A 15,093-nucleotide genomic window follows, 5' to 3' on the forward strand; every position below is an offset into this window, starting at 1 on the left:
CCAAGAGACAGTCTTCAAAGGAAGGAACGAAACCTTGAGTTGGTTTGGGAAATCTCAGAGCGGTTATTCTCACCCACGAAGAGGAGGTGTCCATAGTTCTCTAACATCACATCTCTGTATAATTCCCGCTGAGTATGGTTCAGACATCTCCACTCCTCCGGAGAGAATTCTACGGCCACATCCCTGAATGTCAGCAGTCCCTGCAATAAATACCACAGTTACCAAATGGCCATTGACAAGAGTTCACAACGTACCTAAGATGAAAGAGGGAGTTAGTGTCACCAGCTAAAACCCATGAAATGACCCTTTCTGCTTACCTGCTTATCAATGCCAACCCTAGTATCTCACATTTTACTTACACTCTTCTTTCCACTTTATCCTTTACTGAGGCCAAAACACCTCATGGGCAGTCTCCCGTGGTGAAACAGAAACTATCCAATGAAGAAGGGGAATGACTGCCCCGAGGAAGTGTTTGGCCTGGCGCAGGTTGAGGCAGACAGACTAAGGTGTAACCCATGGAGTCATCTACAGTTACTTTTACCTCATTATAATACTAAAATTCTCCATGCATGGAGGACAAACATCATTTACCTAAAGTACAAAGTATTTTCTTAACGTCTATATGCAACCTTATGCCAGCTCTACATAAGGTAACAGGCTACCCTTTCTAAATATCCACCCTAACCCCCCCATAATAGGAAATCATTTATCATTTCCCCTTGCTCTGTGAGTCTCTGCTTTGGAAGTTATACCCTATAATCTTATTTGTGGCAAATCAAGATCCCTGTGTGTGAGAATCCCATGTAGTGTAGTTTCCATCTGTGACTCACCAAGCAGGGAACTCATGTCATTTGAGCTATTTTAGAACTAGTTCTGTCTTACAGAAGTCTCCTGCTTTCTGCAGTAAAATAATATTTAACATGGTATTAGGCTCTAATGTACTAACTTTGAGGTCAGAGGATAGCATGTGATCCACAAAACTTATAAATACTGTGTGTTGGGGATCCCTGGGTGGCTCAGCGGTTTAGCTCCTGCCTTCAGCCCAGGGGCGTGATCCTGGAATCCTGGGATTGAGTCCCGAATTGGGCTCCCTGCATGGAGCCTGCCGCTCCCTCTGCCTGCGTCTCAGCCTCTCTCTCTCTCTCTCTCTCTCTGTGTCTCTCATGAATGAATAAAATCTTTAAATAAATACATAAATACATAAATACTGTGTGTTGATCCAATTGAAGTTGCATATTGAAAGCATCAACTTAGGTATGCACATTATTGAATACTATGTTTATATCATACAGTTAAGTTGTTTATTTTTCTTACAGGGAAAGTTTTGGTGGGCTACAAATGTAATCATCAACTTTTCTTTTTTTTTAAATAGTAGCTCTCTCTGCTACTCCTACTGCTTGTGCTCACGCGCTCTCTCTCAAATAAACAAATAAAGAATCTTTAAAAAAAACGTGACAGAGCAGCAAATTGTCATGGTGACAAATTTAAGAAACACTGTCAATGACCTGAGACTATAAATCTCTTTGTGGATAATGATGTTTCTTTCATTCACCCTATCTATACAAAGACATGATATAGATACAAAACAGCTATTATTTGAGTCTAGCACAATGAGGGAATACAAGCAAAAAATGTTTGCCTTTAAACCAGAAGTGTGGGACGCCTGGGTGGCTCAGCAGTTGAGCCTCGGCCTTTCGCTCCAGACGTGATTCCAGTTCTCAGGATGGAGTCCCAGGATGGAGTCCCTGGACAGAGCCCCAGGATGGAGTCCCAGGTCGGGCTCCCCTCAAAGAGCCTGCTCTCCCTCTGCCTATATCTCTGTCTCTCTCTGTGTGTCTCTCATGAGTAAATAAATAAAAGCTTTTTAAAAAAAGGAGTATGTCAGTGACATAAGTGTGGAATATAATAAAAACTCACAGGATAGAAGTCTGGTTGATGGAGAACCTCCACTCCCTGAAGTCGATATGATCAACTACATGAAGCTGAGTTTTCATTTGTCCAGTGGAAACTGCTTGGTGTGGGTTGGGAGTAAAAGGTCAAGAAACTATCCATGAGACATTTTTGGTGGAAAAAATCCTTTTTTTATTAACGCTCGGGGATATGACCCTTGGGCAGAAAAAGCTGCAGTGTGATTTTGAGGAAGCATGGATTATATGCTTTTAAGCCGGGGGGTGGGGGGCTGCGCAGTATAGGTAAAATAAGTTTCTAAAGGGATTTACATCTGTTCAAGAGGACTTCTAGGATCCTGGGAGTCTGGCTACCATCAAGCTAAGGTTGCTTTTTGCCTCAAGCAAAGCATTAACACTAAGGCAGCTGTGAATTCCCTGAGAAAAGTCAGACTCTGCTTGTCTCAAGTATTATCTATCAGTGAGCTGCAAATCTCACTACGGACGTTTCATTTTACCTACATTTCTTTTGCTTTGTTCTCCTAAGAAACTACAAGCAAAGAGAAACTCAGAAGAAAGAAGTTTCCAGGTGAAAAGGGATGGTTTCTGCACATTGCTCAGCAAATCCAAGATCCTTACAAATAGAAAAGGAAAATAGGATCATTGCAGCCGAGACATCTAGCAGAGCATCAAACCAAAAGAAGTTAACACCAGCTGTAATGAAACGTTGATATCCGTGCCTAAGGAACACTGAAGGACCCATTACTACTGGTGTTGAGGAAGGGACAGGCAGGGCTCACCAAAAATCCCAGAAATGGGGAGCCTAAGAAACCACAGATAAGGGAACATAAACAGACCAACTCGTTTGTTTTAAATATCAGAGATGAGATAGCGAAAGGAGAAGTAATCGTGGTGCTATCAGTGGTGATGTCAAGATTTAAGTCCCCGGGTCAGGTGTCTATACAAGATCAAACATAAAAGCCTTCATTGGCAACCAGTTTGAAACCCCTCTCACTCTAGACAGCTTTCTTTCTGTTCTCACCCTCACTTGGTAAACTATCACTTCACCCTTTTGTGTCTACGAGAGTCATTCTTCCACTCGGCAGACAAGAACCCTGCAACATGTGTTCTTCATAGACGCTGCTTTTAGGCAAACAGGCTTGAGCAATGGAATGCAGAAAGAGCCAGTGACCACCTGGCTGAATGCAGACAGGCCCATCAGGCAACCCACCCTGAAGTGTCCAGAGGCCTGAACTAGCCAATGGGCTTCTCACAACCAGGTACACTTCCCCAAAAAAGGGAAGATTCCATTTGTTGCCATATGTCCTCATCTTCCCCCTTTAACCACAGCCCCCACCCTCTATACGTCTTTGCAGACAGCCTCTCCTCTGTGGTCCTACCTGCAGCTCCCTCCAGCTCCCTCGCTGTCTATTCAATGTGAACTTCTAGCTCCTTTGTTCTGCCTCAGGTGAATTCTCTCACTTCCTCTGCTACCAGCTTCTAACTGATGGTCGCCCTATATTTAGGGGCCCACTTTCAATCAAGAGACACCCCATTTAGGCACCACATTCTTGTGGCCCCTAAAGAGTAAATCAGACTGTAAACTATGAATACTCTTCATTTATACAAACTTCAGCTGTGGAGGCCGAGAAAAATTAAGGCCATTCCACCTCAAGTTTAGCATTAGCACAAGTACAGCCATCTTAGGCCCCTAGGAATGAGCTGAACTTTACAGGAAAAACTGCAGAATGTCCTAGGCAGGGAATCCCATATCGGAAAGACCATAAAGCTCAGATGCCCAGAAAGACCATAAAGCTCAGAATGCCCTCGGCAGAAACCGAACAGAGTCACAGATGGTTTCCATTTCCTGTAACAGCTAGTATATTTTAAATATAGTACCTTCTCCATGTTCTAAACAGTAAGACTGGGCCCCGTTTGTTCTCAGAGAATATTCCTTTTTTTTTTTTTTTTTTTTGGATCTTATATCCACTGTGTTTATTCTTTACTTTGGGGGATTCTTGGGTGGCTCAGTAGTTTAGCGCCTGCCTTCGGCACAGGGTGTGATCCTGGTATCCCGGGATCCAGTCCCACGTCAGGCTCCCTGCATGGAGCCTGCGTCTCCCTCTGCCTGTGTCTCTGCCTCTATCTCTCTCTGTGTCTCTCATGAATAAATTCATAAAATCTAAAGAAAAAAAAGGATTCTTTAACTCAACACCGTCCCCGTGGATCTCTCACAAAGGAATTATTTTCAATACTTGCACACAGGTCTGTAATTCAAAGTGACAACTGTTGATGGCCTACTGAGAGCCAGATTGGGGAGAAGGGATAAAAGGCTCTGGTTAATAGGGAGAAGTGGTCTAAAGACCTGATCTTGAGTGTCATTTCTGAAAAGGTTTAAAAATTAGGTGCAAACATAAAGCAGAAACATCAGAACTAGAAAAACCAATGTTTGTAATATCTAAATCTGAGGAATTTGGGGAGAAAAGGAGGACATGGCCTCTGACCTGGGATGCAAGGATTACCTGACAACTGGCCATTTCTTCTGTCACCTCCTTTTCTAGAGCTCTTTCTCAGAAGAGATTCCAGAAATCACAGCTGCAACAGGAAAAAATGCCTTTAAAGCCACCAGCAGAGCCTCTTGTAAGCGGCTCACCTTCAGGTAGGACTTTGAAATGCAAAGGTCCAACTTCCTCATCCTTTGTGTCAGGAGCAATTCAGAACTGATTTTCTCCCTGGAGACCAATCTTTTTTTTTTTTTAATAATTTTTAAAAAATTTTTTATTTATTATAGTCACACACACACAGAGAGAGAGGCAGAGAGAGAAGCCGGCCCCATGCACCGGGAGCACGACGTGGGATTCGATCCAGGGTCTCCAGGATCGCGCCCTGGGCCAAAGGCAGGCGCCAAATCGCTGCGCCACCCAGGGATCCCCCTGGAGACCAATCTTTGAGTTTTTCCTTCTCTGCTTTCAGGGGGCCTACGCTTCCACAGATGCAGATTCCACTGGAAGCTAGGAAAAGTGTGCTGCATGGAACTGACCCTTCCAGGCTCATGTGCATATAATTAAAACAACACTTGTTTCCACCCTCACGGAATGACAGAATGGGGGTGTACTAGATATGATTCTTTTTGAACTCCACACATGATCCTATTGGGAAGCATTTGGAGAGGCGACCAGGCCAAAACGAATAACCGTTCCTTTTGGTTGTTATCCAGATTTAAATCCATGTCTTCTCCAGTGATCAGTTTCTGGAATTTACACTTTCTCCCTCTTGCAGCTACGCGGAGGAAAACACCCTTACAAGTGGAGCTTTCCCTTATAAGTAAACAAATGTGTGTTGAAAAAGGCACCTTCTACTGGGTTTCAGAGCTTTTCCTTTGTTTCTTTAAAATAATCCTTAGGTGGGACCCCTGGGTGACTCAGGGGTTAAGTGTCTGCCTTCCCCTCAGGGTGTGATCCTGGATTCCGGAAACAAGGCCCGCATCCCGCATCTCCTGCATTGGGCTCCCTGCATGGAGTCTGCTCCTCCTCCCTCTGCCTCTGTCTCTGTCTCTCTGTGTGTCTCTTGTGGATAAATAAAATCTTATAAAATAAAATAAAATAAAATAAAATAAAATAAAATAAAATAAAATAAAATAAAATAAAAAATTAAAAAAAATAAAAATAAAATAAAATAAAATAAAGAAATGAAATGAAATGAAATAATGAAATGAAATGAAATGAAATGAAATGAAATAAAATAAAATAAAATAAAATAAAATAAAATAAAAAAATCCTTAGGCCAAAGAGACATGTTTCGTGGCGACAAAATGCTCCCTTTCCATAGGAAAGTTTATTTTCATAAGTCCCTGCCAAATAATGTTACAAATTGAATGTACTTTTTAAAATTCCCATTGATGGGACACCAGCGTGACTCAGTGGTTGAGCTTCTGCCTTCCACTCAGGGTGTGATCCCTGGGTTCTGGGATCAAGTCCTACATCAAGCTCCCCACAGGGAGTCTGCTTCTCCCTCTGCCTATGTCTCTGCCTCTTTTCTGTGTCTCTCATGCGTGAATTAAAAAAGAGAAATCTTTAAAAAAATAAGTAAATAAAAAGAAATTCCCATTGATGTAAAGTGTTGGGGTTTGGAGCCAGTTGCCAAGAAGGAATTCTTGAGACATTTTTAGTGCAGAAAGGTGGTTTTGTTAAAGCACAGGGACAGGACCCATGGGCAGGAAGAGCTGCACTGGGGTTGCAACAGGTGACTGATTATATAGTTCCAAGTTGGGAGAGAAGAAATGGCCCGTTGTTTGGAAAGCCTGGTGTCCTGGGTCAGAGGCCATGTCCTCTTTCTCTCCAGAAATTCCTCACATATAAAAATTGCAAACACTGATTTTTCTAGTTTTCATGTTTCTGCTTTATGTTAGGGACAGCATGCGCCTCCAAAGCATTTTGAAAACAAGGCTTCCAGGATGTCGACAGGGCTAGCTATTTTTTTTTTAAGATTTTATTTATTCATGAGAGACATAGAGAGAGGGAGACATACAGACAGAGGGAGAAGCAGGCTCCCCACAGGTAGCCCGATGTGGGACTCGAACCCGGGACTCTAGGATCACGCCCCCAGCCTAAGTCAGAGGCTCAACCGCTGAGCGACCCAGGTGTTCCAGGGGCTAGCTCCTTTGAAGGAAAGGACACTTAGTACTCTTCAATAAATCCTGTCACGAGACACCTCAGATGTATATTGGTGGGCTATATGTCGGAAGAAAATTGCTAACATGTATCTTGGGAGGTAGAGATAAAGGTAGTTTCCAAAGGAATTTTTATATGTTAAAGTAAACACAAAGGAGACACTTGGGTGGCTCAGTCTGTTAAATGTCTGCCTTGGGTTCACATCATAATCTGAGGGTCCTGAGATCTAGTCTTGGATGGGGGCTCCCTGCTCAGTGGGGAATCTGCTTCTCCCTCTCCCTCTGCTTCTACCCCCAGGTCACTCACTCTCTCTCTTTCATTATTTATAAATAAAATCTTTACAAAAATAAAAAATAGACTCATAGATGGGGGGGGGGGGAAGGACAGGAGGAGGGTGTGGTGATAGAATAATGTTATTGTATGATTGTCTTTTGCCCTAAGCAAAGTGTCAACATCTAGATAGTTGCGCTCCGAGAGGAAGGTCACTCTACTTAGTTCAAGGACTTGTCAATAGGCTGCAGGCAGTAAGGAAATTTAACTTTTTCTTTTGCCTTTGTTTCCCACATCACCATCAGTAGTAAATGAGAATTCTAATTCCTCAATATTTTTATTAAAATTGGGTATTATCTGGGGCAGCCTGGGTGGCTCATCGGTATAGTGCGGCCTTCGGCCCAGGGCCTGATCCTGAAGACCTGGGATCGAGTCCTGCGTCGAGCTCCCTGCATGGAGCCTGCTTCTCCCTCTGCCTGTGTCTCTGCCTCTCTCTCTGTGTCTATGAATAAATAAATAAAATCTTAAAAAAATAAAAATCAAAAATAAAATAAAATACAATTGGGTATTATCGTGTCTTCGTTATTTTAGCCATTCTAGAAAATAATCAATGGTTTCTCACTGTAAAATATGAAGTAGTCTTACTATGGTTGTCCGGGTGATTGAACTTGAAACCAATTAAAAGTATGAAGTTAAAGAAAATCAAAATGTCTGCATTAAAACATCTGCATTAAGGGATCCCTGGGTGGCGCAGCGGTTTGGCCCCTGCCTTTGGCCCAGTGCGTGATCCTGGAGACCCGGGATCGAATCCCACATCGGGCTCCCGGTGCATGGAGCCTGTTTCTCCCTCTGCCTGTGTCTCTGCCTCTCTCTCTCTGTATGACTATCATAAAAAAAAAAAAAAAAAATTAAAACATCTGCATTAACACATCAGTGAGGCAGGCAGCCCCTGTGGCTCAGTGGTTTGGCGCCACCTGCAGCCTGGAGTATGATCCTGGAGACCTGGGATCGAGTCCTACATTGGGCTCCCTGCATGGAGTAGGCTTCTCCCTCTGCCTGTGTCTCTGCCTCTCTCTCTGTGTCTATGAATAAATAAATGAAATCTTAAAAAAAAAAAAAAAAGACCCATCTTTATAAAACAAACAAACAAACAAAACAAAACAAAACATCAGTGAGGCATGATGTTAAACCTGGTAACCTTTTTTCTCTTTTGGGAATCTTCCCCTCCTCCCTTCTTAGACTTTTTTTTTTCTTTTTTTTTTAAGGAAACTGATCCCAACTGAAAACATTTTTTTTTTTTAATTTTTATTTATTTATGATAGTCACATAGAGAGAGGAGAGAGGCAGAGACACAGGCAGAGGGAGAAGCAGGCTCCATGCACCCGGAGCCCGACGTGGGATTCGATCCTGGGTCTCCAGGATCGCGCCCTGGGCCAAAGGCAGGCGCCAAACCGCTGCGCCACCCAGGGATCCCCAACTGAAAACATTATAAACTGAGCTTGTAGCACAAACCCAATTCCTGTTGAAACCAGATAGCTCCTGATGAAGTGGAAGAGCAAGATTCTTGTCTCAAGGAATCCAAGAATGAATCTCAAAGACAGAGGAGAGTGAATAAAGCCATAAAGTTTTATTAAGCAAGGATACAGAAAAAGCTCTCAAGAGTGAGAGGGGTCCTGACAGGATTGTCAACGTGGGCCTCCAAGGACAGTCTTTTATTTAGAACTGACCAGGTGGGACACCTGACTGTCTCAGCAGTTGAGTCCTGCCTTGGGCTCAGGGCATGATCCCGGAGTCCCAGGATTAAGTCCGGCATCAGGCTCCAGGCATGCAGTCTGCTCCTCCCTCTGCCTATGTGTGTCTCTCTCTCCTCTCTCTCTCTCTGTCTCTCATGAATAAATAAAATCTTAAAATATGTATATATATACATACATCTTATTTTCTGTAAGTATTGCTCTTTCTTGGTATAGCTGAAAACAAGCACACAGCTATAAAATGAAATGGATTATTAGATTTCACTAAATGTCTGAATTAATCCTTGGCCCACCTGCCTCACATCCCTCTAATTTCAATTAAGAGGTCAGTGTGGACACTCTAGACACAACACAGGTGGAAAATTGTCTGAGATGCATATGCTGTAGCTTGGAAAGAAATTGAGGAGATACAGAAGAACTGGAGATAATTAAAAAATAAAACAAATACAATTTATCTTTGTGTACTCACAGTCAGGTATGCAACCCAGAAACAGGTTTCCTCTTTCCACATGAAGAAGTCATGCAATTATTCTTCCTATGATTTTCCTCTCTCATGTCTTGCCTCATGTTGGAATATTTTCCTCCTACTTATGGGGTATCTATTACATACGCAGTACTGCCATGTGTGGATATTCATTTAAACAAAAAAGAACCCCTCCATTCCGACGTGGGATTCAATCTGTTATTAGGATCCATGGGTAGAGTGCTTTGGAGTTCCTGGGTAAGTCCAGAATGAGCCATTGAAACAAAAACAGATTAAGTAAACTCTGTGGGGATCTTCTCTAAAGTGTGCACAGGGCAGCCCGGGTGGCTCTGCGGTTTAGCGCCTGCCTTTGGCCTGAGGTGTGATCCTGGAGTCCCGGGATCGGGATCGAGTCCCACATTGGGCTCCCTGCATGGAGCCTGCTTCTCCCTCTGCCTGTGTCTCTGTCTCTCTCTCTTTCTCTGTCTCATGAATAAATAAATAAAATCTTAAAAAAAAAATACAGTGTGCACAGGGGGAATGCCTAGGGTGCCTGGGAAGATGGTTGATCTCAAGGGGGTAGTTGAGGTATCATATCAGTAGTTATTATTATCCTGTGACTCTGCAGGGTGTTATTTGGGGAGTGCACTAGTGAAAAGGTCTGGTGTCAGTTCACGTCCCCTGCAAACCACCTGACTACACAGAATGGATGTCAGGTAGCACTATCATGGAGGAGTTTACCTAAACAGCCAATAATACCTTTAAAATCATCTGTAATATATTCATCTTGTTGTCCCAAGTGTTAAAAGGAGGAGAAAATGATGCAATACATAAACTGTGGGAAATATAGCCATGCCTTATAAAAAGTCTGAGGCCACTGAGAAAAGGGATTACTAGTTGTATTATGTCACTCTGTTACCAAATGGGTGGTAGATACTGTCTGTGGTCTGCATTTTTTTTTCTTAGAGACTTTATTTATTTACTCATGAGAGATAGAGACACAGAAAGAGGCAGACATAAGCAGAGGGAGAAGCAGGCTTCCTGTGGGAACCTGATGTGGGACTTGATCTCAAGACCCAGGGATCTTGACCTGCGCCAAAGGCAGATGCCCACTATTGAGCCACCCAGGCATCCCTGTGGTCTGCATTCTTTTTTTTTTTTTTTTTTTTTTAATGATAGTCACACAGAGAGAGAGAGAGAGAGAGAGAGAGAGGCAGAGACACAGGCAGAGGGAGAAGCAGGCTCCATGCACCGGGAGCCAGACGTGGGATTCGATCCCGGTCTCCAGGATCGCGCCCTGGGCCAAAAGCAGGCGCCAAACCGCTACGCCACCCAGGGATCCCTGTGGTCTACATTCTTAAAGTAAGGTAGGGAATTAGTGGTGGCCAGATAATACATCATTCATTACATATCAGTGTTAACACATTAAAAATCATTATATTCTATTCATTAAAATAGAGGAAGGGGCTGGGCTTTTGTGGGAAAATACAGGATGTAGCTGGTTTTGACTGGAATTGTGTCTGTGCTACCAGCTTTGTTCATCATGTTTTCAGGGTGGAACTGGGTTCCTGAAACAAAAGGCTAAGAAAGGGGAGAGGAGGTTTGCAGAACAGAGGAAAAGGGATGCTTAGTTTAAGTCCTGCTGCTGTTTTAATGCAGCCATTTTGATTTTGTTCAAGTTTATGCTTTTAAGTGGTTTCAGTTTGAGTCATCAGGACAACTGTAGGAAGACCATTTCATATTTTACGGTGAGAAACCACTCAGTATTTTCTAGAATGTCTAAAATGGAGAAAAAATTTCAAAGGAGAGTGTTGACAAATTAGAATTCTCATATATTGGTGGTGGGAGGGCAATATGCACATTCACTGTGGAAAACAGTGTGGCAGGTGGTGGGGACAGATAGCCAGCTGAGGACAAAGCACAAGCCCAGGGCAGCACCTTGACAAGTTCCTTGAAACAGGCAGAGGGACATTCCTCTATGGACACAACTCTCTCGGTGTTAATACTTTGCTAAGGGCAAAAGGAAATCTTAGCTTGACCCCCAGGACCCTAGAAGTCTACTTTTTTTTTTTTTTTTTTAAGACTTTTATTTATTGGGCAGCCTGGGTGTCTCAGCGGCTTAGCGCCATCCCAGGACCACCACCTGAACCAAAGGCAGACACTCAATATCTGAGCCAGCCAGGTGCCCCAACAGTTGTACTTTACAATTACAGTTCGTTTTTTTTTTTTTTTTTTTAAGATTTTATTTATTTATTCATGACAGGCACAGAGAGAGAAAGAGAGGCAGAGACACAGGCAGAGGGAGAAGCAGGCTTCATGCAGGGAGCCTGACATGGGACTCGATCCTGGGTCTCCGGGATCACACCCCGGGCTGAAGGTGGCACTAGGGCTACCCTACAATTACAGTTCTGCAAGCTGACTCGCTGACAGATCCATAGAGAAGATATTGAGTCCAACATTCCTGTTGCTGACGGGGTCCTGGGATATCAGCCAAGGAAAACACTTGTCCTTTAGGGCCCACCTGAATGCTTATCAGCTCTGTGTAGGCCAGGAGTAAGAAAACACACAAATAAACGCTATTATATATATAAGGTCCAGGATAACACAGAATGCTCTTAAAAAAGAAGAGACTTGCTGTTTAGAATATGAAAAAGATTTAAATAAAAAAAAAGAATATGAAAAAGATACTCTATTTAAACTATACTAGGTAGGGACGCCTCGGTGGCTCAGTGGTTGAGAGTCTGTCTTTGGCTCAGGGCGTGGTCCCAGAGTCCCAGGATCCAGTCCCATGCCTGGCTCCCCTCGAGGAGCCTGACTCTCCCTCTGCCTGTGTCTCTGCCTCTCTCTCTGTGTCTCTCGTGAATAAATAAATAAAAATTTTGAACATATGTAAATATATATGAGGTATTACAAGACAGTGAAAGTATATGTGACTGAAATTTGTATAAATCCACTGTGTTCTCAGAATTCAATTAATATTCTGGTTTTATATTTGAGGAGGACAAAAACATATCAGTAACAACAGTCCCCTTGATGAAGTTTTGGAATATAGGTTAGGTCCAGAGCCAACAACCAAGAAAGAATTCTTGAGACATCTTTTGGTGCTAAATGGTGGTTCTATTAAAGCACAAGGACAGGGCCTGCGGGCAGGAAGAGTCCCCAACCTGGGCCTGTGAGGGGTGGCTGATTATTCACCTGGGAGTTGGGAGGGGTTTGAGGATAGCATACTCTCTAAGGAATTCTGGAAGCAAGGTTTCCAGGACCTTGAAGGGGCTGGCAATTGTTGGGAAAAGGCCACGTATTACCGTCTAATAAAACCTGAGTCATGAGACCCTTCACAAGGATATATCTGTGGGTCATGTGCTGGGGGGATGATCGCCAACATCTACCTTGGGGGTGTAGAAATAAAGGACATTTCTAAAAGAATTTTCAAAGGTTAAAGTAGACTAACAGGCTCCTGGGGGTCAGGCAAAGATTGCCTTTTGCCCTACGCAAAGTAAGACCATCGAGACAGTTGAGTCCGGAGAGGAATGTCCCTCTGCCTGTTTCAAGGACTTGTCAATGTGCTGGCCCTGGCTCATCATTTGTCCTCAGCTAGCCCTCTGTTCCCCCATCTCTTTAGGCACTGCTACTAGTTTGTTTCCTACAGTTAATGTTACCTTCCTTTCCTTGGCTTGCTCCTCTCTGCCAGACTTCTCCCTATAAAATTCATACTTTCTTATCTTTCCTAAGATCTTAGACAGGTTTACTGAAGGATGTGAGGAAACTATTACATTTAAACAGTAAACTTCTGGGATCCCTGGGTGGCGCAGTGGTTTAGCGCCTGCCTTTGGGATCCTGGAGACCTGGGATCGAGTCCCACGTCGGGCTCCCGGTGCATGGAGCCTGCTTCTCCCTCTGCCTATGTCTCTGCCTCTCTCTCTCTGTGACTATCATAAATAAAAAATAAATAAATAAATAAATAAATAAATAAACAGGAAACTTCTGAATTCTTTCGCTTGTAGTTTCTAATGAGAACAAAAGCAAAAGAAATGTTCCCTGATAAATACTTGAGATGGGCAGTGTCTGAGAGGACTGAAGGAATTCACAACTGCCTTAATGTTAATGCTTTGTTAGAGGCCAAAAGCAACTTTTGTTTGGCAATAGCCAGACCTCCAGGATCCTGCAAATCTTCGTTAATATATGAAAGTCTCTTTAGAAATTCCCCTTATCTTTGCCCCCACCTTAAAAGTATATAATCATGGGCTTTTCAAAAGGATACTGCAGGTCTTTCTGCCCTCCAGTGTGGTCCTGTCCCTATGTTTTAATATAAACAGCTTTTTGCAACAAAATATTCTCAGAATACCTTTTTGATCCTTAGCTCCAGGCCCACATCACATTAGTTTCCAATGGACAATGAATGCTCTCACGGTCATGCAGTGAGATATTTACTTCTGGGAGTGGAGGCTCTCAATCAGACCTCCATCTTGTGGGTTTCTATGTTACTCCATACTTAGTGTCATAGTTATCCTTCTTTTCTTTTCTTTTCTTTTCTTTTCTTTTCTTTTTTTAGATTTTATTTATTTATTCATGAGAGGCACAAAGAGAGAGGCAGAGACCTAGGCAGAGGGAGAAGGAGTCTCCATGTGTGCTGCAGACTCCATCCCAGGCCCCAGGAATCCTGACCAGAGCCAAAAGCAGATGCTGTAGCACTGAGCCACCCATGCACTCCTAGATTTAACTTTCTATTTACTTCTTTGTATTTAAAAGAAAAACAACACACAAGAATCACATAATTAGGGCATCTGGGTGGCTGAAAGTTTGAGCAACTGCCTTTGGCTCAGGTTGTGGTCATGGGGTCTTAGGATCGAGTCCCGCATCCCAGTCCCTGTACAGAGTCTGTTTCTCCTTCTGCTGATGTCTCTGTCTCTCTCTTTCTCTCTCCGTTTCTATCATGAATAAATAATAAAATCTTGGGCAGCCCGGGTGGCTCAGCGGTTTAGTGCCCCCTTCAGCTCGGGGAGTGATCCTGGACTCCCGGGATCGAGACCCACGTCGGGCTACCTGCATGGAGCCTGCTTCTCCCTCTGCCTGTGTCTCTGCCTTTCTCTCTTTCTCTGTCTCTTTCTCTGTATCTCATGAATAAATAAATAGCATATTTAAAAAAAAATGAAGTAAATAATAAAATCTTAAAAAAAGATCACAAAATTAGCATGTTTGTCTTAAAAGCCTGAAAGGTAGTATAACAACAGATAGAAAATATACCAGGTTTGTTTGTGACCCAAAAGAAACTTGATTTACTGCCAATGAGGAGATCACAGAGAATAATATCCCAAGCAGAGAGTCACAGAGCAAGGGGAAAGGTTTCCTGCTGATTAGGGTTAGGCTGGATGTTTAGAAAGAGGAGACTTGTCATCATATGTAGAGCTTGGCATAAGGCCCCAACAGTTGTACACATACCTGTGTGTTTGTGGGACCCAGGAAATCTAACAAAAAATCTGCTACCCCTGGACAAGCAGAGCAGGACTAACTCCATTTTGTGCTACACCCGCCATCTCATGTAAAACCCCCCACACGACCTGCCTATTGTTTAAGGCACTCCCTCACCCTAGCTTAGCTATTAAGCACACCCTTATCAGAAACCAGCACACCTAATTAGGAATGAGGGACCTCTGACCTTTAACCAGCCAAGGAACGAAAACCCCTCTTTTGCCCACCAAACCTGCGCGCAAATTCTAACCAGAATAATAGGCTAGTTCAAATGGTCACTATAGGGTGAATCGTGATTCAATTGGCCACCTGCGTGTGCACCAACATGACTGTGCAACTTTCTGCGTATGTTACAATCTCATTGGCCACTGGCCCCTATAACACTGCTGTGCTTCTTAGTCTCGGGGTCCAAGCCCCTGCCCTGCTGTATGGAGAATACTTGGACCCAAGCTCGAGCTTGTAAATAAACCCTCGTGTTCTTGCATCGGTGTCGGCTCCTTGGTGGTTTCTCGGATTTGCAATCTTGGGCACAACATTTTATGTAACTGAGGTTCGTGCTCCTCCTTGGCTGGAAATTTTGGTAA

At 43.4% G+C, this 15,093-nt stretch overlaps 1 protein-coding gene across 2 annotated transcripts in view; it reads right to left on the bottom strand.

Moving 5' to 3' along the window:
• Positions 1-15,093, bottom strand: part of LOC119875995 (zinc finger protein 708-like) — a 45,594-nt gene that overhangs the window by 19,293 nt on the left and 11,208 nt on the right. Inside the window, exons 1-2 of one of the 2 annotated variants that reach the window (XM_038527926.1) lie at positions 9,047-9,449; positions 74-200 (exon numbers count right to left, since the gene is read on the bottom strand). In XM_038527926.1, coding sequence (XP_038383854.1) covers positions 74-200; positions 9,047-9,088 — 169 coding nt within the window. In that variant the 5' untranslated portion in view covers positions 9,089-9,449. Of the gene's footprint in view, positions 1-73; positions 201-9,046; positions 9,450-15,093 lie in introns of those variants that run through there. The other variant, XM_038527925.1, reaches the window with a different exon arrangement.

The sequence above is a fragment of the Canis lupus genome, chromosome 1, assembly GCF_011100685.1.
Source record: "Canis lupus familiaris isolate Mischka breed German Shepherd chromosome 1, alternate assembly UU_Cfam_GSD_1.0, whole genome shotgun sequence".
In the NCBI taxonomy this organism is placed as follows: Eukaryota; Metazoa; Chordata; class Mammalia; order Carnivora; family Canidae; genus Canis; species Canis lupus.